This window comes from Pinus tabuliformis, chromosome 8 (assembly GCF_031772625.1).
Source record: "Pinus tabuliformis cultivar Carrire ecotype Pingquan chromosome 8, CPIR1, whole genome shotgun sequence".
Taxonomy (NCBI): domain Eukaryota; kingdom Viridiplantae; phylum Streptophyta; class Pinopsida; order Pinales; family Pinaceae; genus Pinus; species Pinus tabuliformis.
In genome coordinates this window covers 890012739-890036139 of record NC_142294.1, presented here as the reverse complement: position 1 = coordinate 890036139, position 23401 = coordinate 890012739, and the positions used below count along the sequence as shown (strand labels likewise).

Genomic DNA, 23401 nt, shown 5'->3' with positions numbered 1-23401 from the left:
ATGTATGCAACCAGGTGCAGCCGAAAAACCTCTTTGATAAAGAATCTGCAGTGACATTTTATTCACGGTAGATATGAGTGAAGGAGATGCAACCAAATTTTCTTTTTTTTAAGTTTTGGCTGCAAGCCATCAACTTGAGAGCATCATCGGAGCATCGAGTCTGGCCTATCCATTTGATTACTATCTTTGCATCACCATAATTGTCGATCTGCTCCAACTTGATGTATTTGGCAAAGAACAATAAGCCCCAAAATGTAATAATTTCGACTTAGTATTGATACCCTCATAACCATACCCAAAAAAATGGAATGGTTGATTTGGATTTTTAGCCCTACCAAAAAAAATGGAATGGTTCATTTGGATTTTTAATGATCAGCGGGCCACTCCCACAACAACCCAATTTCGCAGAGCCATCAAAAAAATCAGCTCGAGTACTCCAACATTGGAGGGCCTTTAGATGGCCTTTGTGGTTTTTGCTTTGTTTCCATTAGTTCAATTTCTCCATACCATGCACACATCTTTGAAGCACATTTCTAGTCGGCCAAATGCCAAAATTAGTCAATGGGGTAAAATTTTGTAATATTTAAGTCTACTCAACCACCATATGAAATATGATTCCAAAGTAGGGAAACACCATCACGAGGATAGATTGTGTGACTACTAGCCAAATAGTATAAATGGATTCAACTTTTTGAAAAACCCTGAAGCATCTAGATTATGCAGATTAGACAACTCAAACTTGTAAATTTAACAAATATCTACCAGATTCTGGTAAAATTAACTAAAAATATGTCCAAAAAACTCCCAAACCTAAAATAGTTGGAGTAGATATATTTAGCTTTTTATTAAAGTATTTGCTGGACAATATGCTAGTTGTCTTTAGTGAGACTTTTTGGAAGCTTTTGTAGTGTAATTTCTCTAAAATCCCGCAGGAATTTATTGAAATGACAAGCTTAATGGGTAACCCCTGTACAATCGAAATGCTCTTAAAGCTTTTCAGGAAGCTGAATCAATATATACAGTAAAAAAACAATTTTAAATAACACAAATCAAGATTTCACCACAAATTTTCCCACTAGACTAAAACCAAAAAATCTAAAAACTCCCACTAAAAGCAACTCCAACAATATCCACATCAACAAATCAACATTAATAATATAATCTGTTGTTACATCAACGAATCAACATTAATAATATAGTCTGTTGTTACTGCATATGAACAGAATGTTACAGAACTTTTGTGAAGTCCAAACAGTGTTAAACTGCTAGTTATCGTTCGGGAGCAGCAGGCTATCCAAAACTTCTAGCTTGGTTTTTGAATATGCAAACACAGATTTCAAAATCCTTTATCCAACGTTCTCAGATTATGATATCTCATACTATATTTATGAGCTTCTCAAACTTATGTATTGATTTGGTTTTTTATATTCGTTATCTGCAACTGTAGATGGACTTGGTTACAGGGATAGGTAAGGCTTATATAATTCATATGTGGATGGTAAGAACCCTTCTGAGACTTTCAGAGATATATCTCCATGATAAAAGCGATTGATATTTCATTTTTTCCTAATCGTTTTCCAGGTCTTCAAGATGAAATTGGATATGAACATCAAATCCCCGGGCTACACAGCGTACTTGGTTACTAACTAGTCTAACTGCTTATAAGTCAATTTCACTGATCATAACATCCTTTCACGAAATAAATAAAAGAAAAACCTAAAATCATTTTTGTTTGGGGTTTATAAGTTTGATATAGATCTATCTTATTATTAATTTAGCAAGAGAGGAGAGGAATCCAATCAAATTTTCCAGGTGAATTTTTTTAGAGTGTAGAATTTGACATTGACATTAAAAATGAAGTTATTGATGTTTTATTATATTTTTTATTAAATAAACCAAACATGTATATTCATTTTTGTTTTTTTATTATATGAAATATTCTATTTATGGCTGAGAGCCTGTGAAATATTTTTTCAAATATTTTTACCACTTCTTAATATGAGAGTGAGAGAAAAATTATTTCTGTTTTATAATATTTTTAATTAAACAAAGCAAATAAGTATATTCAGTTTTGTTTGTTATTTCTGATATTCTTTAAATAATTTTTTTATTTCAAAAAAGATAAGTGTCAATTCCAAATTGAACACAGACATACTTATACATTTATCTTATACTAAACTATAAAATAAACCTCCCAACTCAACAATTCACTATTACTACTTAAAAACAAATAAAAAATCATCTTCCCGCAATTAGAGTTTGGTTAAACAAATTATTTTAGTAAGCATTCATTTTTCTCGGAGAGGAAGCCATCCCTGATAGATTTTTTTTTCCTAGTTTTATACTAACATTTCAGTTTCTTGCCTTTGGATTTTAGAATTAGATTCATGTTGAAGTAGTGACTCCGCTTCTTTCATTTTTTCAAGAATTTCTGCTAGAAACTCGCTTCTGATAGACATCTTATATCTTTCTGCCACTATAAGCTGATTGCACTAAATCTGGTTGCTTCCTTATATAAAACATTTTCACTGGAACTTTCTGCAACTATAAAGTGCTTGCAGGGATTTTGAGGACAAATCTTTAAATACTTCATCGAGGGTCTGATCTTTTTCCTCAGGCTTGCATTTCGTTGTCGGGCTCTTCAGTACTGTTCTAAAATTATTATTTACCTTTTTATCGACATCGAAGTCTTTGTGAATTATACCAGTGTTATTTAATTAATACATAATTAAAAAGGGACTAATAAAAGTCGGAGAGCACTATGAAATGTCAATTATTATTTGTTATTCTTTTTGTATTTTTATTAGTCAAGTATAATAAAAGAGATTAGATTAAATCTTTGGAAAAAATGGATGATACAAATAAGTGACCAGTGGATCAGAAATGGGGAGGATAATGTGTTAGTGGTTGGTTATGAGTATGGGTTAGTGGGTTAGCGGTGAAATTGGGGAGGATAATGTGTTAGTAGTTGGTTATGAGTATGGGTTAATGGGTTAGTGGTGAAGGTAAGTATTAATGGAGATAGTGAGTGTTGATTGTGTTAAGGGTTAATGTTGTGATAATTATGATTAGAATTTAGGGATTAATGGGTTAGTGGGATAGAAGTGAAAATAATGCTTAGAAGTGAAAATAATGCTTTATAAATAATTTTAATAGCAATTTTTATGCACATAGGATTATTGACAACATATACACATAATTTAGAAGAAGAATTGTAATTTTGTTTCATTATATCAACATCCACATGAGATATATGTGATATAGGCTATGTCAACATCCACATGGGATATATGTGATATAGGTTAGTGATTAGGGCATAGGAGTTGTGTTTAACATTTTAGTATCTAGTCAAGTATTTGGGTTAAATTATTAGTGGATTAGGAGTTAAAGTGCTTGATATTTATAAGTTAGTTGTACAATTTGTTTAACAAGTCATTTCCAAGATTTTTTCAAAAATATATATATTCTAATTGATGCTTGACCCTTACCATAAATTACATTATTACTACTCAATCCCTCCATCAACATCTTCCCATTGAACCTACTTTACCATAAACCTATATCCTACCTACTTTACCATAAACCTATACCCTAGCATAGCTTAAACCATCTTGACTACTTTTAACTTGAACATTAATCCTTAAGCCAATATATTTATAACAACATCTTCCTTTGCCCCACAATAGGTGTATAGACCCAATGCCTATCCAATATCTTTATAACATCTTCCTTTGCCCCCACAACAGGTGTATAGACTAGGAGATCACACATGAATGAAAACAAAAAGCCACATGGCCCATCCCACTCATTTACTCCTCGACACGCCTAGTTTAACTGCGACATGATACTCACATCATTCAAACATTTTGTATTTTACTGCAAATTTTATTCGGCCTGTCAAAAAATTATGACAAGGGATCAGTGTTTCCTTCCTGTGCGGGATGAGGGCGGTGACACTGCGTGCGTATGTTTTCACTCTGATACCACTAGCCAACCTTAGTGTAACAATTATGTTTTTTTCCCTTAAAAGTTATGGAAATTCCGGTCATAGTTTGAAAAAAAATTGGTAGGGATTTTTGTAAATCTAGATAAACGCTGTTAAAATTCATAATTTTAGATATTTTATAAGTTTTTGATGGTGCTAAATCTATTTCCACCATCAAAAACATGATTCAAATACTGCCTCTACAATTTTTTTTTGAAATTTTTTTGCCCAAATTCAAACCACTTTTGACCATCCAAACAATTCCTCCACCTCCTTAGACAACTCCATACCAATATATACTCCTTGCCAGTTCATGGCCCATTACGGAAAATGATGGTATTGGCTAGATTATTCAGGAATCACCATGCACGATGTTTATTTGGTATGCTTTTAACTATTATATGGCTATCCCAGCATTGGATAGTGTGTCTTGCCATTGACTCTGCCTCTAGCCTCACTCACGCTCCTCTATTTGTCGGATGGATAGGAACTTTGGCAAGGTTGGGAATTTTAGAAGAGATTTTAAGGAATATAGGAAGAATGATAAGAAGGAAAATAATGATCTTAATGATGACTCTGAAAATTTCTCTCAAGAGGAACAGATGGATGCCTCTATCACAACTTTGTCAAGCCATGAAAGGCTAAGTATGTGGCTAATAGACTCTAGAGCTTCCTTTCATATGAATTCCCATCAACACTAGTTTTCAGTGTATGGGAAATGTGATGGTGGGATTTTATGCCTTGGTGATTACTCTCCTCTTAGCATAATTGGCTCTTATAGAGTCTTGATCAAATTCCTGATGGCGGAATAAAGGGGATCAATGGAGTTTTGTTCATTTTGAATATGGCATGAAACATATTATCAATAAGAGCATTTAATGATGTAAGTGTGCATGTTGTTTTCTCTAGCAAAAGGTGTAAGATGGTTCAAGGATTTATGGTGCTCTCTAAGGGTGTTTGTATAGGTGTTTTTTCCAACTAGATTCATGCATTATTCAATGTAATAGTTCTTATATTTTTGCAGTGGAGAGATATATTGAATAGTCATCATCTTAATCAAAACCTAGCATGCACTTTTAGAATCAAACCCTATATGAATTTTTGACATTCATGCTTTTTTCGGGTACATAAACAAGCTTTTTCTTTAGAAAACAAGTTATTTATAGAAAAGACAATGCTATGGTACCAAATATTGGGCCATATAGGTGAGAAGTGCCTATGAGCCTTGAAAAACAAAATTATTGTCAATGGATTGAATGAGTGTGCTCATGAATTTATTTTTTGTGAACATTGCATATGGAAAATAAAATTGTATTCAATTTTATTCTATTTCTCACAAATCTTCTAGGTTGTTAGACTTAATTCATTTTTCTCTATTCAATCCAATTAAAGTTCTTAAAATTTCTAAGGCTTTGAATTATGTGTCATTCATTGATTATGATTCTAGAATGGCATGGGTGCATTTTCTTAAAACTAAAAGAAATGTTTTTGAATTGGTTTAAGGAGTTTAAATCTTAGTTGGAAAATCAAATTGGTAGGAAGATAAGTTTTGTAAGGAGAATGGCATTGAAAGAAATGAGGGAAATCCATATACCTCTCAACATACTGTAGTTGTAAAACAAATGAATAGAACATTGGTGGAAGGAGCTAAGAGTATGCTTAGTGGAGTTGGCTTAGAGAAGAAGTTTTAGGTAGAAACGATTTCTACTACATGTTATATGATTAATTGATATCCAACATAAGCTTGTAGATAATACCCTTATGGAGGCCTATATGGGAAAGAAACCCTCACTTCAACCTCTTATTTTTGGTTGAGGCATATGTTGATGTGCATAAGGACAAGTGGTTGAAGTTAGATAACAACGCTATGAAATTCATCTTCATCAACGATGGCATTGTTGTGAAAGAGTAGGGTTCGAGCTTTGGATTACATGGTTAGAAAAGTTTTGTACAGTAGAATTTTATTTTTAGAGAGGTTAAACCTTCTCCCATAATAGTACAACCAAAAAAGGGTGAGAAGAAGTTAGTAGTTCAGTTACCACTGAAGACCAATAAAGTTGAAAAAAAAAATGAAGAAGAAGATCATGACAGACCTAATGAGAATGGTTCAGACAGGTTGGTGGAGAAGTAAGAAACTCCACTTCAATGTTTACAGATGTCCATTTGGCAAGGAATGCAAGAAAACATGTATAATTACAATTCGTTTGATTGATTATATATATATATATATATATATATATATATATACACTTTATTTGTTAACACCGATGAACTTAGAAGTATGAAAGAGACAATGGAGATGGAATATAAGGAATCTTGGAGAATGGCCACAGATAACGAAATGGTTGCACTAAAAAAGAATGATACATAGGACTTGGTATCATTACTTGATGTATGGAAACACATTGGATGTAAATGGATATTAAAAAAGAATACCAGTTTAAATGGAAATGTTGAAAACAACAATGCAAGGTTGGTTGTGAAAATATCTTCTTGGGTTGAGGGGATAGATTTTGGTGGGATATTTTTTCCAATTGTTAAAGTTAACAACTATTATGTTCTATTATCTATTGTACTGACTTTTGATTTCAAGATAGAAGATATGGATGTGAAAACAACATTCCTACATGGTGACTTGGAGGAGATCCATATGACACAATAAAAACATTGCATTGAAAAAAATAAAGTCATTGGTTTGCAAATTAATAAAGTCTTTATATGGTCTCAAATAATCTTCCAAAATGTGGTACCAGAAGTTTGAATCTTTTGTGCAAAGATTAAGATTTCTGGTATTCAAATCAAATCATTGTGTGTATTACAAACATGATGGTGGTAATTTTCTTATTATCACTCTATATGTAGACAATATGTTATTCTTTCATATAACAAGGATACGATTCATGATTCAAAATTTCAACTTTTAAAACAATTTTATATGTAAAAACTTGGGGGTCACAAAATATATCTCATGAATGGATATTATGAGAGAGCAAATATAAAGCATTGGTTGAGCCATAATAAGTATGTAATCTCTATGCTACAATATTTTCACATGGAAAATTGCAAATCATCGATTGTTTCAATTTCTATGGGAATTAAGCTTTCAATTTAATAATTCTCTACCACACTTGCATAGATGGAGGATATTGTTTCTGTTTTTTTATGTTAGTGAAGTGGGTAGTTTGATGCATTTTATCATTTGTACAAAACCAGACATTGTCCAAGCAATGGAAGTTTTGAGTTAATTCATGGCTAATCTGACATGAAGATTAGGCTACAGTGAAGAGGGTCTTCAAGTACTTGTGAATTACTTTTGAATATTCCATTTTTTATCATATTAATGTTTTTGGGGACCCACACTCAATGGATATACAGGGTTATATGGGTTTTCATTATGTTTGGGATGTGGAGAAAATGAGATCTACAAATGGATACATATTGGAGGAACAATTTGGTTGAGCAAGCAACAAGTTGTGATCATTTTATCCATTGCGTAGGTGGAGTGCATGGAAACTACTCATGCCTATAAGGAGGGACTTTGACTTAGAAATTGTGTTCAAAACTAAAGCTAATTGAAAGAGCTATTAAAGTTCAATGTGGTAGTAACAAAGACATTAGTTTGGCTAAGATATTTGATACCATTTTGTTAGGGGCATGGTAAATGACGAAAAAGTAATATTATAGAAAGTTGAAACTTTGCAAAGTGTTGCAAATGCATTAAAGAAAAATGTGAGCAAGGTAAATTCTAGTAGTGTTGTGAATCTATAAGATTTTAGGATCATAACAATTACCTCGTAGCTTGATGCATTTTTCCTTATACCCCTATAACATGTAACAAGTGGAAGAATATTGGGATAGGTGTGTCATACACCTTGCAGCCTTATAGAGGAGCAAGGATGGTTGTTTGAGTATTTGTAGGGAATAAATGCAAACCAATAATAAATTCTAATTAATGGTAAGGAATGAATGCAAATCACTAACGATCAATGAATGCTAAGCATCAATAGTTGGCCAATTAGTTCTTGGTGGTTTCATGCATGTAGAATTGGATGTTTCTTGCATTTAGAATTACAAAACTATAACAGGTATATGGATTTGTTATTCCTATTTATTTATTCCTAGCAGTGGAAGGAAACATAGTGTAAGTTTTAACACACTAATATGCTTAAGAAATTTTCCCATTTTTTTTATCTTTTTGCAAAACACTCTTATTGAAGGCACAAAGACTTTGTATCATAACCATTTAATTGTTGAATAATACATTGGGTGTGCTTTAGAATGGGGTTTTTCACTAAAAATTGTTTTCCCTAATGCAATCATATTGTTTAATGTTTCATTGTTTATTTCATTGATTTGTATGAAGTTTTTGCACATTATTTTTTCATGGATTAGTATAAGAAGCATATTGCACACCTCTACCTCCTTTTAACTATTTATTAAAACAATAATAATTTTTGAATTCTTAGTAATACTAGCCCAATCATATAAATTAAATGGTTGTTAAAAGAAGATAGACATCAAAACTCTTACATCATAATACATCGAGGATTGCCAAAATTTATAATAATAATAATAGAATTATAACTTTATTTTAAATTGTTATTATTATCAGTAATTATAAAAAAAATATGAATTAAACATACATATTTAAAAATAAAAATAAAAAACAAAAACAAAAAAAAAAAACCACATAACAAAATTATTAACCATGAAAATTCAACCCCACTTTTCTATGGAGATTTTTAATCTATAAATAGGATTTGTTACAATATTGTAAGCCAATACCATACCATGGCTTCCTAATACCATATATCCAAAAAAAATATCATCGCTAATACCATGTTTTACTTATACCACATGTCCAAAAAAACCATAACTCATATTCATATAAGACAATGTTCATATGGTATTGTTTAATTAATCAATTTAATTAAAACAACCAAAAGTGACATAAGTACTTTGAAAATAAATCTTAACTTTTGATTTATGAATGCTACTAAGATATTCTAACATATTCCATGGAGGTTAAATCCCTGCCATCCATATAATAATTATTGATAATTAAATGAAAATTGAGGAAACCATATTCTAAATAAACCCATCTTATAAATATAATTAACAAATCTTATCATTTAATAATCCAATTAAACAATTTTATAATTTTAAATTATATCTTTAAAAAATAACAACATATTATAACATTGGTTATAAATATACAAAAGATAAGCTTACAATTTTTTTAATTCATTTAAATGAGTTGTTTCATTAAAATAAATTTCCATTACATAAATTAATAAAAAGGTAAATAGTTGTAAAATGAATAATTGTGTGATTAACCAATCAAATATGATGTGAGTATGTCCGTCCTTTCATTCCCTTGAAAATAAAAATAAAAATAATGTCATCTATAATAAATAAAAAAAGAGATTGAGATTGAAAAAAGACGGAGCAATCTCAATAGAGAAGATGGCTGGAAGATTAGTAGTTGCTGGGTCCCAGCACTCTCTTCCAAGTCGTCTTCTTCCCTTCCTCCCCTCCCTCGTTTTTTGGCTTGTTCGTGTCCTTTTTTCTCTTTTTCTTTTTAATCATATGTTAATTTTAACAATAAAGATAAACGATTAATTATACTAGTTTCTTTCCAACACTTGACTTAGTCTATCATTATATTTTTGTTTATACTAACTATTAACTTAATAATATATATATATATATATATATATATATATATATATATATAGGAAAGACCTTTAGGTAAATTCATATAAACAATTAAATTAGCTAAATACCTCTCGGTTAATGTGACAATTAATTAAATATGAATATTTAAAATCTTATTTTTCTAACACTTGACTTATTCTAATATTTATATTATATATTTTTATTGATTAGTTAATACTTTTTATAACTAATTATCTGCTTAATAATCTTTTAAAATTAATTTATTATATATATATATATATATATATATATATTTAAAACCCTAGGATAATTATTTGTCCCTTTGACTTTTAGTTTAATAATAATATAACTAACTAGCTATGAAATTAACTTATTTTTATACCCCTGGTCCATCTAACTGTCCCCTAGTCATATATAGCCGTTAGTCAATATAGGCTTTGCCTGGTCTAGGATTATAGCCGTTGGAGGTTCTCCTGGGACTATTTAACATGCAATGCTGGATCTGATTCTTCAACTTGTCGATCAATAACATTGGTTGGTTCGAAACGCATCCACAAATGAAATATAATGTGATTTACGCAGAAAATCTCTCAGAAATAATATTGTAAAGTAATTAGAAGTAAAAAGAATATATGTTTGTAGAAATTTATATCTTATACTTCTAAAAAATATTTCAACAAGATATTTAAATAGATTATTTGAAGATTTATGTTAACTAATTTATGTTGATATCAATTTCATATATATCTATATATAGAAAAAAAAATTGTTAAAATAAAATATTTTAATGTTGTATATAAAATATATTCAAATATTCAATATAAGTTATCAATAAAATATTTTAATATGAATTAATATTGACATATACTTAAAAATACATTAATAATAAAAAAATCATTTTAATTTAAATGTACATGTTACGTAAAACATTTTAATATCAATTATGTATATATTATATATGATTTTAAAAAATTATATATATATAATGAAAATATTATGTTTTTGTGGTTAAAATATTTATATAATCATATACCTTCTCTTTTAATCTGCGCTCAGTGAATCTATATTAGTAATAACTAAGATAATTTCCCAATAAAAATATAAAGCAAAAATTACTCCATACATTTAAATATTAACACAAAATCAACTATTTATTAACTCAAACTTACCTATTTAAGTTATATTTTAAAATATATTGCAAAGAAGTATTAGGATTGTGTATTCATAATTTTAATAAGAATAAAAATTAAATTTATAAACTCAATTATGACTTATTACACCTTGATGGAAAAATGTCACACGTACATTTTAAGTTTACAAACACGTGTTTTTGCTGGACAGTGAGGATTGAATTGTAAGACTGTCATAGGAGGTCTGAGCACAGAACACTATTATTTAAATAAAAAATAATACATTTTAAAATAATCACTCTTATGAGGGGCGTTAAACAAATTAAAATAATCAATCTTACCGTGGGCCTTAAACGAAAGGATTGCAATCAAGCTTATACATAAATACATTAAAGTTGTTGGGGTGCAGCCGATTAAACAAAAAATAGTTATATCTCCTCGCTTCTGATTATACCTTCTCTCCACATTTCTGCTGTCCGTCGTGACTGCGACATACTTCAAATAGGGTACCCAACAATCATCATGCATAATATCGCTCATCAACAGTGCAAAGCTGTTAGTGGATGTTTATTATAAAACTTCAAATACAGTGTGGATTTGTACTATATAAGGATAAGAGCAGAGTCCGTCTCGGTGGATGTGGAGGAGATACATTAGTGGTTCCCTTCATTTTCTGATCAAATGGTAAATTTATAATTTATTTATTTATTTATTTTTTCTTAGAAAAAAAAATTTAATAGATATTAATATTAGAAAAGGAGTTACATCAGAAGCCCTTAGCAGTGCACATGCATAAACCATATGAAATGTGATTTTGCTATGATTAGCAAATTTAGCAATGCATAAACCATATGAAATGTGATTTTGCTATGATTAGCAAATTTAGCAGATGAAAAACATTACAACATGCCACACAACAAAAAACTTGATAACCTGCTGCAGTTCCAGAATGTTGTTATCAAAGAAAACAATACCAACGACAAATATTGTGCCAAGGATGAGCTTATGTAGGATCATAAAACATGTATTCACAAGTTGTAGTAATTTCCCTCACAGGTCAGATCTATAACATTTGTAGACCCTATAGGCAATGCCACTAAAGTATATATCTGAATGTACACTGATTAGAACCATACATTCCTGTAGTACTAAAGGAACGGACACTTGTTTTTACACCATCTAACCACGAAAGCAAAAAGGTCCCTCGTAGAGGACACTGTTTTTGCCCGGTGGCCAAGCAACAAGTTCAAAAAACCAAAAATGAAAAGTGTAGTCAAATGATATTGTTTTACTTTAGAACAGATCTATCAGAGTAATGGTGCCCCCTGATGATTGGAAAAAGGAAAACTCTGTACAAAATTGCAGTTATATATCCAAAATTTACAAAAAAAGATGTATTTATAAAGGAGATTAACCCGGATTTGTAAATTCCTCCATCTCAAAAGTATTTAGTTCCCATGTGATTTCTAGCTTCCATATGTCAATGCCGACCTGCAAGCCCCTTTTTTTGATACACTGTCTGCTTCCTTGTTGAGGCTTCTTCTGATATGTTGAATTGTGTAGCTGTCCTGAAGATTCCACATGTGTTCGATTCTTTCTATCCATCCTTGGAGTCTGGGATTGTTGATGAAAGCCTTCTGCAAAACATGATCAATTATAATCTTTGAATCTCCATATATGTGCAGGATGGGGTTCCCTAGGAAACTGTTGAACCATAGGAGACCCCATAGAGCAACTGCTTCAGCTTTTGTGTTGGAACCAACACCACAGTTCTAGAACATCCTGTATGTCAAGTCAGCGTTAATAACAATTAAAAAACCACAAGCACATGTGTTTCCTTGTGCAGCCCCATCAAAGAAACCCATAGGATAAATGAAGTGAGTATCATCCTTTATTCTAGGATTGATTTGAGAGTGTATTGGATGAGCAGGAAAGAAAGATAGGTTCAAGGCTATTTTTTCAATAATCACAGAGAAATCCTCCCTGCTGTTGTGGAAGATGATTATGTTCCTCCAATTCCAGATTGACCAGAAGAGGAAGAGAGGAATAATACGCCAGGAAGATTTTTGTCTACTCCACCAATTTAGTGACTCTCTAATGCAAGTATGTTGGATATAAGGGAAGCCCAAAAGAGAAGATATATTTTTCCAGACGTGAGTGGTGGGGAGGCAGTGTAGGAAGATGTGGTCATTTTCTTCTGAGTGTTTTTTGCATATGTAGCAAATGCCCAGGCCATACCAACTCCTTTTTTGTAAGTTTTCCCAAACAAGGTTTCTGTTATGATAGACAAGCCAAGTGAAAATTATAATTTTGATAGGAGCTTTTGTTTTCCAAAAGGCATGAAGGGTATGGTGTTCCCCTATCCTGGCAATCTTGTTTGATAAATCCTTATAGACCTCAGCAACATTTATGTTATCTGATTGCATTTTACCCGACCAAGTGATTCTATCCTGAGTCCCTATTCGACAAATGCCTAGATGTTTCATTTTGGAGATGCATTGAATCCATTCTGCCTCCAAGTGACTAGGTAAACCCAGATCATAGGCAGATTTCCACATGGGAAGAGAATCATGCCAACCTTTTATGACTTGGCCCCAGAAGAAAAGACCATGATTGTTCAGGAAATGTATGATGTCGATGGATATGGAGAGGTTCGGTTCAGCCCCCAAAATAGGGTCAATGCCTATAAGAATTTTATTCCCAGATTGGAATTTCCATGCCAGATGATGTATGAAGTACTTTTCTATTTTTTTGAAGCTTAACCAGATTGCTGAGCCATGTTTTATGCCAATTGAACCAAGGCAGTACCAACAGGTGAAATCTTTATTCTTAAGATATTTTTGTTGTATGATCTTACTCCATGAGCTTGTCCCAAATAAACCCCTCCAGAGGGATTTTATAAGTAAAGCTTCACCAAAACGACGAAGGTCCATAATACCCCATCCACCCCTGTCCTTTGGAAGGGTTATATTAGATAATTTGGTCAAATGGAATTTTTTCCTATTGTGAGAACACACCCAGATGAAATTTTCTATAAAACGGTTTATGTCATTTATGGTGGAGACAGGAATGTGAAACAGATGAGCCCAGTAGACCCCCAACTGAGCAAGTACAGCTTGAGTCAGGATGGCCCTACCCCCTATGGACAGACATCTTAATTCCCACCCAGAAATTCTTTTATAGAACTTTTCAGTAAGCCAATTCCAGTTAGAGTTCCTGTAACACAAAGGTTTAAGTCTATAACCAAGATACTTCAATCCATTTATCATGGGTTTGGCCTCTATTCCAAATAGGTCTTTGATATAAGAAACTATTTCCATATCAGATTGACTATAGTACAAAACAGTTTTATTGGAATTTATGCATAGTCCCGAAGCATTTGCAAATCTGCTAAAAAGACCAAGTGAAACGACAGAGCATACCCAATATGAGGATATCGTCGACAAAGAGGTTGTGTGAGATACTAATGTTGTTTCCCAACTTCAGAGCTTTGAAATTGTCTTCAAGGACTGCTTTTTTAATATGCAAGCTCAGACAGTCCATTACCAGAATGAATAAAAGTGGTGATAAAGAGCATCTCTGACGAAGACCTCTGCCCACCTGGAAGAATCTTGTTGGTAGTCCATTGATGATGATGTCAAAATTTACATTGTCCATGCAGGGCATGATCTAGTTAATACCAGTGTGGAAAAAGTCGCGATAAAGTCGGGATTTATTCCCCAAAATGCGATTTTTTCAAAAAAAGGATTAAATCGGCCGACTTTTTGCCGACTTTTTAAAAAATGAAAAAATCGGGAATAAATCGAATTAATCGGGAATAAATCGGGAGTCGATGGGAAAAAGTCGGCTAACTTAAAAAAATTCCGTCCGCGGGCATAAAAACCAGAATTCGTCGTTTAATTTTTTCATTGTGTTTTGGGCCTTGGCTTGTTCGCTGTGGAGGAGAAACGACTACGAGGGTTTCCAGTTCGAAGTGGGTGTGCACACTGCATTTGCTAGCCGCTGCCGTCAAGCTGACAAGGTAAGTGGGTCACGGGTGTGCATTTGCTAGCTGCTGCCGTCAAGCTGATTGTTTATACTATATAGTATATAGCTGTTACGTATGTAAAGTTTAAACTTTAAAGTTAGGATCATTGTTGAGGGTGATACGCATTTCATTTTGACACAATGCCTGAAGCCATCAAATGTGCTAACCATTGGGGGGACTGAAAGTCTGAAACAGAGGCAAAGCACCAAATTTTGGAGGCACAGCCGCACAACAACATTTTCTATAGCAGGCTCTTTTAAGTTTTATTCCAGCCTTCGTTTGAAGTTTGAACCATACTACAGGCCTGCTTGGCATAACCTGACCTTTTATTCCATAATGTTAATGGCAAAATGATGTTATTGCTAGACCTGAGATGATTGAAGTTCAGCTGAAGTGAAAATAATTTGCTAAGCCCCAACTCACGTGTAACAAACATGACTCTTATATGCAGCAGAATATTTAGAATACCTGGAATATTGTAATATCGGATGGTCTAACTTCACACTTCATGAACAATTAACTTGCTATTGATATGCTATTATGCATGTCCCCCCATATTCTATCTTGGCATTTGTAATGTAATTGCTGGAAATCAACACATTTATGGTAGCTTGTCACCATTTCTAGAATCTAGACTGCAGAATAGGTCACTCTGACTATACATCACATGACCAATTTAAATGTGAACAAGCGGAGCCCTTGTTGGATTTTTCTGGGCAGTCATGCTCAGGATCATTGTTGAAACTTGAGGGTGATACGCATTTCATTTTGACACAATGCCTGAAGCCATCAAATCAAAATGTGCTAACCATTGGGGGGACTGAAACAGAGGCAAAGCACCAAATTTTTAGGCACAACAACATTTTCTATAGCAGGCTCTTTTATTCCAGCCTTCGTTTAATATTTATGACTGTAATAAATTATTGTATAAATTATGACTGTAATAAATTATGACTGTAATAAATTATTTCACTGTACATACTACATACATTTATGATTTATTATTTAATATTTATTATTTTAATATTTACTAATTTGTTTCTAAATTCTGAGTGCAATACAAATTAGTAAATTACTAATTATAATTTTGCTGATTTGAATTTCTTTCCATTCTTTTTGTGCCCAGGTTTAAACTTTAAATTCCAGCTCAAAGTTTAAAACAAAATGCCGAGGGTTTTGGATTCTATGTGGGAGTTTGGTGAGCCTGATGTTATACCTGAAACTGGGACGGTCAATAGAATGTATTTGACTTGCAAATTGTGTGGAAAGCATATGTCAGGAGGCATCAACAGATTAAAATTCCATTTGGGGCAAATTCCAGGCCAAAATATTGAACTTTGCAAAGAGACAACTCCAGAAATCATCCGACGGGCCATTCAATCATTGATGGATAAAGAGGAAGGAAAAGACACCAGGGCAACACTAAGAAACCAAATTGCAGGGGGCTCAAGAGTGGGGGGAATTGAGAGTGGCAATGTTTCTACAGCAGCATCACCTTCCTCACCCATGGGTACATTGGGTAGTGGTACTCATCCTTCTATCTCATCTTTTTTTGTTCCTAGAACAGCAGCTGGTTCACAACCTGGGATTAGATCATCATTGAAAAAAAAGGAAAAGGCAGAAGCTGACAAGTTGGTCAGTAGGTGTCTTCTATGGAGCGATGTTCCCTTCAACATTGCCAAGACAAACCCATTCTACCAGCCTATGTTTGATGCTGTTGCTGTCGTTGGCCCGGGGTACAAAGCCCCCACCTTTGCAGAGTTGAGAGGGCCTCTTCTTCAAGATGAAAAGACTGAGTGCACTACTAGATTGGCAGAGTTTAGGGCATCATGGGAGCACACTGGATGCACAGTCATGTCAGATGGTTGGACTGATCAGAAGGGTAGGACCCTTCTTAACTTCTTGGTTAGTTGTCCCAAGGGGACAATGTTTATGAAATCTGTTGATGCATCTGACCACATTAAAGATGCACGTTTATTATGTGAGTTGTTGGACATCTTCATTCAGGAAGTAGGCCCAAGCAATGTTGTCCAAGTCATAACGGACAACGCTGCAAATTATGTTGCAGCTGGCAAGATGCTTATGGAGAGGTATCCTAACTTGTTTTGGACACCTTGCGCTGCTCATTGCATTGACTTGATGTTGGAGGATATAGGTAAAATTCCTACTGTGAGGGATATTGTTGAATCATCCAAGAGCATAACAAAATTTATTTATAATCATTCATCTGTGCTTAGCTTGATGAGAAAATGCACCAACAAAAAAGAGTTGGTGCGGCCTGCCATTACACGATTTGCCACTACTTTCATATCTCTTCAGTCTCTGTTGAATTCTATGTGGGAGGTGAAGAGCATGTTTCTCTCAGCGGAATGGCGTTCTTTATCTATTAGCCGCAAACCGGAGGGAGAGGGCATATGCAGACTAGTTTCATATGATCAAAGCTTTTGGGCAGGAGTAGAGGAGGTGTGTGCCATTTCAGAACCTTTGGTAAAGGTTCTTCGGTTGGTTGATGGAGAGAAGCCCGCAATGGGCTACTTGTATGAGGCCATGGATAGGGCCAAAGAAGCCATCCGTGCTTATTATGCAGATAAGGGAGACGAGGGGTTGGAGAAACAACAGGTCATATGGGGAGTGATTGATCAACGATGGAACAATACCCTCCATCGCCCCATTCATGCTGCAGGTGTCTACCTCAACCCTGCATTTTCTTATGCTTGTGGTTTCAGATTTGATGCCGAGGTGATGGATGGATTCTTCACTTGTGTCGAGAGGATGGTGTCATCTAGGCGAGAACGTGAGGAGATTTCTAAAGAAATGGAGGTCTATAGGATGACCACTGGCACATTTTGTTTTGACATGGCTATTCAGAATAGGACGACCAAAATGCCAGGTAAGTTTCAGTTTGTTTCAAATTTTCAAGTTTAGAATTTCAATGTTTTTTTTTATGTTTCTCATTTTTTTTTTAACTTGTAGATGCTTGGTGGACAAGCTATGGTGCCAGAGTACCAAATCTCCAAAAGCTTGCCATTCGAGTGCTCAGCCAAACATGCAGTTCCTCTGGGTGTGAGCGCAACTGGAGTGTATTTGACAAAATACACTCCAAAAAGCGCAACAGGTAAAAACTAAAAAGATTTCAAATTAAATTTTTTGAATTCATTTGATTAATTTTAATATTTAAATTTTCTAAGTACTAATTTACAATCTATGACCCTAATACAGATTGGAATCCAAACGCCTCAATGACATGGTATACGTCTACTACAATCTTCGATTGTGGGTGAGACAGCTTCAGAAACCTACTGATGTGGAAGCCATCTCATTGGACAATATTGATACCACCGCTGCATGGAGAGTCGAGACTGAGAGGCCAATCTTGGACACGATCCCGGATTGGTTAGGTGTGGATCTAGAGGATGTAGCAGTTGCAGAGGAGGGAGAGCTAGAGATAGAGGAGGAGGAGGTGGAGCAACATCAGGGTCAGGAGGCAGTAGCAGAGCTGGATGAGGATGCTGAGGAGGAGGTGACACCATCTAGGGTGGGCAGCAGCAGCGGCAGCGTAGCACAGAGGCCACCTCTTCCATCAGCTTCTAGAGGACGATTGAGTCCATTTCCTTTTGTATCCTCAGGGGCAGGGTCTTCTTCCTCTAGAGGAAAAGGCAAAGCCATTCCCTATTCCCGTAAAAGGGGAAGAGGATCTCAGTGACTGATTAGTGATTACTTGATGACTTTTAGATGACTCATGATGTACATTTATTATATTTTTTGTTGATATTTTGACTCTTGAGAGTTGAAACTCAGACAGGACTCAAAATTCAGGAGTGGATTCACTATTTTGATATGTGATGCAGCACTAGACTTCATATACATATTATATATTAGCTTTCTTTACATGTTTATGTGGAAATGCATTTATTTGATGTTGTGGATACTCTAGATGTTAAAAAAAATTAAAAAAAATGAATAATTTTGTGTTTTTTTAATTTTGCCGACTTTTTGCCGACTTTTTCAAAAAACTCCCGACTTTGCCGACTTTTTCAACTTTTGGACCCTTGCCGAATTAATCCCGACAGCGACTTTTTCCACATTGGTTAATACATCTAGACTGTAGACCAATCTTGTTGAGGATTAATCTAAGAAAACCCCAATCCAGACAGTCATATGCTTTTCTGAGATCCACTTGGAGAATAGCCACATCCATGTTGTTCAGGAGATATGTAACGAGAAAGAGTACCTCGCAATCGCCCTGCAATAGTTTTTGATATTATTTTATATATAACGTTGCACAGAGAAATAGGTTTGTAGTCCGAGAAGCACTCAACAACTTTGTTTTTAGGAATGAGGGTGATGTAAGTGGAGGTTATCTTCTGATGAATGAAACCCATATTCCTTGACTCCTCGATCATACTCAATAGATCCGACTTGACCATATCAAAAAAGTGGGTAAACAACTCAATGGTCCATCCATTCAGACCAGGGCTTTTGTCGCTCTTAAAAGACTTAAGAACCCCCAACAGCTCTTCCTCGGAAACTTCCTTAAAAAATACTTCATTTTTCTCCTGGTCAAACATGGTGGGGTATGGATCAATTCCCCAAATCATATCTTCCACAGAAAGATTTTCACTTCTTTTATAAGCGTTTTGAAAGTAGGTTATAGCAGCATTGCTTATTTCTTCTTGAGTCTGGAAAATGTGACCATCTGAATCTTTGATTTGCCATATGGAGTTTATATTCCTGTAGAAATTAGCATATCTGTGAAAAAAATTTGTATTTCGGTCACCTTCATTTAACCAGAGTGCCCTGCTCTTTAATCTCCATGTGGCTTCTTCTGTCATTAGAATTTGCTTCTTCCTGTGTTCCAATTCTTGAATGCTTGTTTGGATGAATTCAGGGAGGATGTGGGTGGACATGTGGGACTGAAGAGAGTCCAGTTGATCTTGGATTTTTACAAGCTCTTTCCTGCTGTCTCTAATTTTCTTCTTCTGCCACCATTTTACAGATCCCCAAAGGGAGTCTAGTTTCTCCAGAATATTGTGCATGGGGGAGGATCCTGTAACATTAGTATTTTCCCAAGTGTCGAGTACCAACTTGTTAAAAACAGGGTACTCTAGGAATGTTCTATTAAATTTGAAAGGAAACCCCAAGCTTGGTTCCCTTTTCCTCCATTTCAGAGTGATGGGTCTATGGTTTGATACATAGTTGTTGATGATGTTAACTCGGACATCACCCAAGCATTCCAATAGTTGCTCATGAATAAAAAAAAGATCAAATCTTTTTGCCACATAAGCAGAGCCAGAGCGACTGTTGTCCCATGTCGGGGCAATTTTGGAGGGACAAACATCAACAAAATTGTTCGAGAGAATTTCATTTTGAATTTTCCCCGCTAGCGGATCCACTTTCCTGTGGCGACCCCAAATCTCATCAAGACAAATGGTGCAGTTTAGATCCCCTGCAATAATGAGAGTCTCTAGTTCCATCAAACCAGAAGCTATGAATCGGTCCCAGAAACTCATTCTCTCTGTATAAGGGGCATAAGTATTTAGAATATGTATATGTCTCGGAAGTCCATGGATACTACCTTCCAGAAGAATACCAGCAAAACAATCAAAATCTCTTAAATTGATCCATTTTAGGGCCCATAAGGCCGCCAGACCCCCCAAGAGGCCCAAAGCAGCAGTAGCAGTAATATACCAGGAAGGGAACATTCTCCGAAAATATTGGATAACATCCGGGACATTGTGCATTATTTCTTGGATAAGGATGATAAAAGGGTGTAGAGATAGAAGGAGGTTTTTGAGGGCTAAGTATTTAGGGGCAGTCCCCAGACCCCGAATATTAAGGGAAATGATACACATCATGATAGGTCTTTCTCAGGCATTCGTGCTCTAAGGGCCCGTGAGGGGGAGATGTCGGCAATGGGAATGTCAACAAGAAATTTGTCCAAAGGAGAAGAAATAGGGTTTTTATTGGGTCGCCCCCGAAAGTGGCGACTGCCATGATTTTGCTTTTTGTGCACAATAATGTTTCCTGCCGAGGTGGGGCTGATATGGGGAGAAGAGCTGCCTGCCGGTTTGTGTATGGTGAGAGTACGGAGGTTAAGGGTTTTTCTTTGTAATAGAAAATCAAGATCACTCCCAACCGAATTTGTCGGTGAGGCAGTAGGAGAATTTGGTGGAGTAATACTGAGACAAGGGCCTTTGCCTTTTGATTTTCAACGGGTAGGATTCAGAGGGGCCACGTAAGAAATTTGTGAGGATGAAGGGATATCCGGATATGGATGAGGAGTTGTTAAAGGAATTGGTATGTGCTGGGACGCTGCAAGCTCGGGGAGCAAATGAGACATAAACGCTGGTGGACTGTCGGAGGATGGAAAGTTTGATTTAGCCGCATTTATCGCAAATGACGGAATAGTAATAGGCGAAGAGATGAAAGATCCAAAAGCATGTGGAAAATAGGACGACTGGTGGGAGATTTTACCTGAATGATGGATAGGATGCTTATGTGTCCTGATTACTTTCTCTTTTTGTATCTGACGACCCCGTCGTCCCATCTTTGAGAGAGGTCCCCTGGCTCCCTTGTAGCACCTTTTGCCATGTAAACGTCCACCGGACAAAAAGGACATTGTTCGCGCATATGACCAGTTCTGTGACAGAAAGAGCATCTGAATGGAACCCCCCAATAATCCAGTCTTTTTTGGAGGAAAGTATCACCCCAAGACAGTTCAATGTGATCTGGGAAACCCCCTCTATAATCTTTTTCAATAAGTATCCAAGCTACTCTTTTATCCTGTGCACCCAGACAGCGAGGATCCACGTAGATAAACTTTCCGATGGCATTTCCGATATCCATAAGAGCCTGCTTTGTCCATAATTCCAGCGGAAGGCCAGGTAATTTTAGCCAAACCAGTTTGTTGGAGGGGGTATTATAAAGGGATTGTACCCAATATACCACTTATGTAGGGCAAGGAAACTTTTTCCATGAATCCATGGGATAGCTATGATTTTTTCCAAATCCTCCTGACTGAGGAAGTGAAACCTGTACCATCCCTTCAGAAGTCTAACAACCGTACAAACCTGTACCATCCCTTCAGAAGTCTAACAACCGTAGGCATGTACCTTAACATCGTTTTCCATTTCCTTTCAATCCAATTACGTGTCTCTGAGTCTTCCATTTCTGAAAAGTACCACCTACCAACTAATGCACGTTTTTGTAAGCTAGTAATGCAATCCCCTAGGGAGTCAGTGTCCAGGGCCATAGCAGGGGGAGGAGGAGCGGTTTTTATGGGGCAGGTTTTCGAGCGACGATGATGATATACCAGTCCCCCAACTAAAAGATCAGGAGGCTTATCAGCGACATTTGGTAAGTTGCCATCTCCTAAAAGAGTGCACCATGCCTCAAGTGAGCGTGGGTTGCTCTGGCTGACATGGATATCAGCACCCAATCGACGGGATTCTGCCTCTTCAGTGACACGAACGAGCGCAGATGTGGTAGAGACGTCAGAGGGATAATCTGCCATGGAGGATATTTCCAGATTTGCTGAGGAGGATGCGCTAACGGGAACTGACAGCTTATTAGAGGAGGAGTGGGTTGACAGAATATCAAGGATGCGAACTACATACCCGAATGTAAATTTCAAATCTCGAGGAAGCCTACATACCCAAAACCGCCAGGTACGAGGACCAAAAAAGAAAGACTTGCCCGGACACCGTCGATTGACAACCCTAAATGGGAATTTTATTATATTAAGACTGACAGAAGAATGTTGTTGCAGGTATGACTTTATGTGGGAATTAAAAGGTGACTTGGGAAGAGAGCAGATGACGCGTATAGCGTACGTGTGATTAATAGCTATCGCAGTCGAAAAAGTAACCGGGATCCCAATTTCCCCGCGGGGAAAAATAATACGGCCACGAAAATCTGAAACCGGCGAGCTGGTACCAGAGGAGGGTGGCTATCGAAAGGAGGATTGTAAAAACCACAGTAAAATAACTTAAAACATAAAGATTTTTATCCATCCATGTTCATACAGCAACAATAACAGCAATTGCAGACACACCAAACATTGCATAGACGAACCCCACACTGTTTACAAGGACTAGAAAGTTTATGCCATGTCGGTAAATGCCAGTCAAAGTGGTTAATAGACAAGCTGAAAGCTAGGAAACCCGATATGGCAATCCTAAGCTTCTGAAATTCCCACGGCATATGTAATGGGGGAGTGAATAAGCTATATGAACCATAAACAATCGTATATTTACAGGTGAGTAACAACACTATTCCAGATTAAAAGCCCTATAAAAATCCCAGACTGCAACTTTTCATATGAACAATTTAATGAGCACTAAAAAACTCACACAGCTGAGACAGAAACAGGGAGAAGATGAATTTTGTTATGGTATGGATACCAGTAATTTAAGCTTAGGAATGGGGACATACCTGAACCGACTAAACCCGTATCATCTTCCTGTTTGCAGTCTCCAAAACTCTAACATGAACCTAAACAGTAACTGAGACAGAAGACGTTTCCTGCCGAGCTTTCTGTCGAGAAAGGATTTAGCGAAAAAATTTCTTTAGCGATGGCAC

At 35.4% G+C, this 23401-nt stretch overlaps 1 protein-coding gene across 1 annotated transcript; it reads left to right on the top strand.

Annotated features, from left to right (window-relative positions):
• The first annotated feature begins 14523 nt into the window (after window positions 1-14523).
• Window positions 14524-18721, top strand: LOC149238406 (uncharacterized). The gene is made up of 4 exons (XM_089366974.1): window positions 14524-14815; window positions 15948-17711; window positions 17795-17936; window positions 18041-18721. Exons 2-4 carry the CDS (start codon window positions 15986-15988, stop codon window positions 18522-18524), a joined length of 2352 nt encoding a protein of 783 aa, XP_089223100.1. The 5' UTR covers window positions 14524-14815; window positions 15948-15985; the 3' UTR covers window positions 18525-18721.
• The last annotated feature ends 4680 nt before the right edge of the window (window positions 18722-23401 follow it).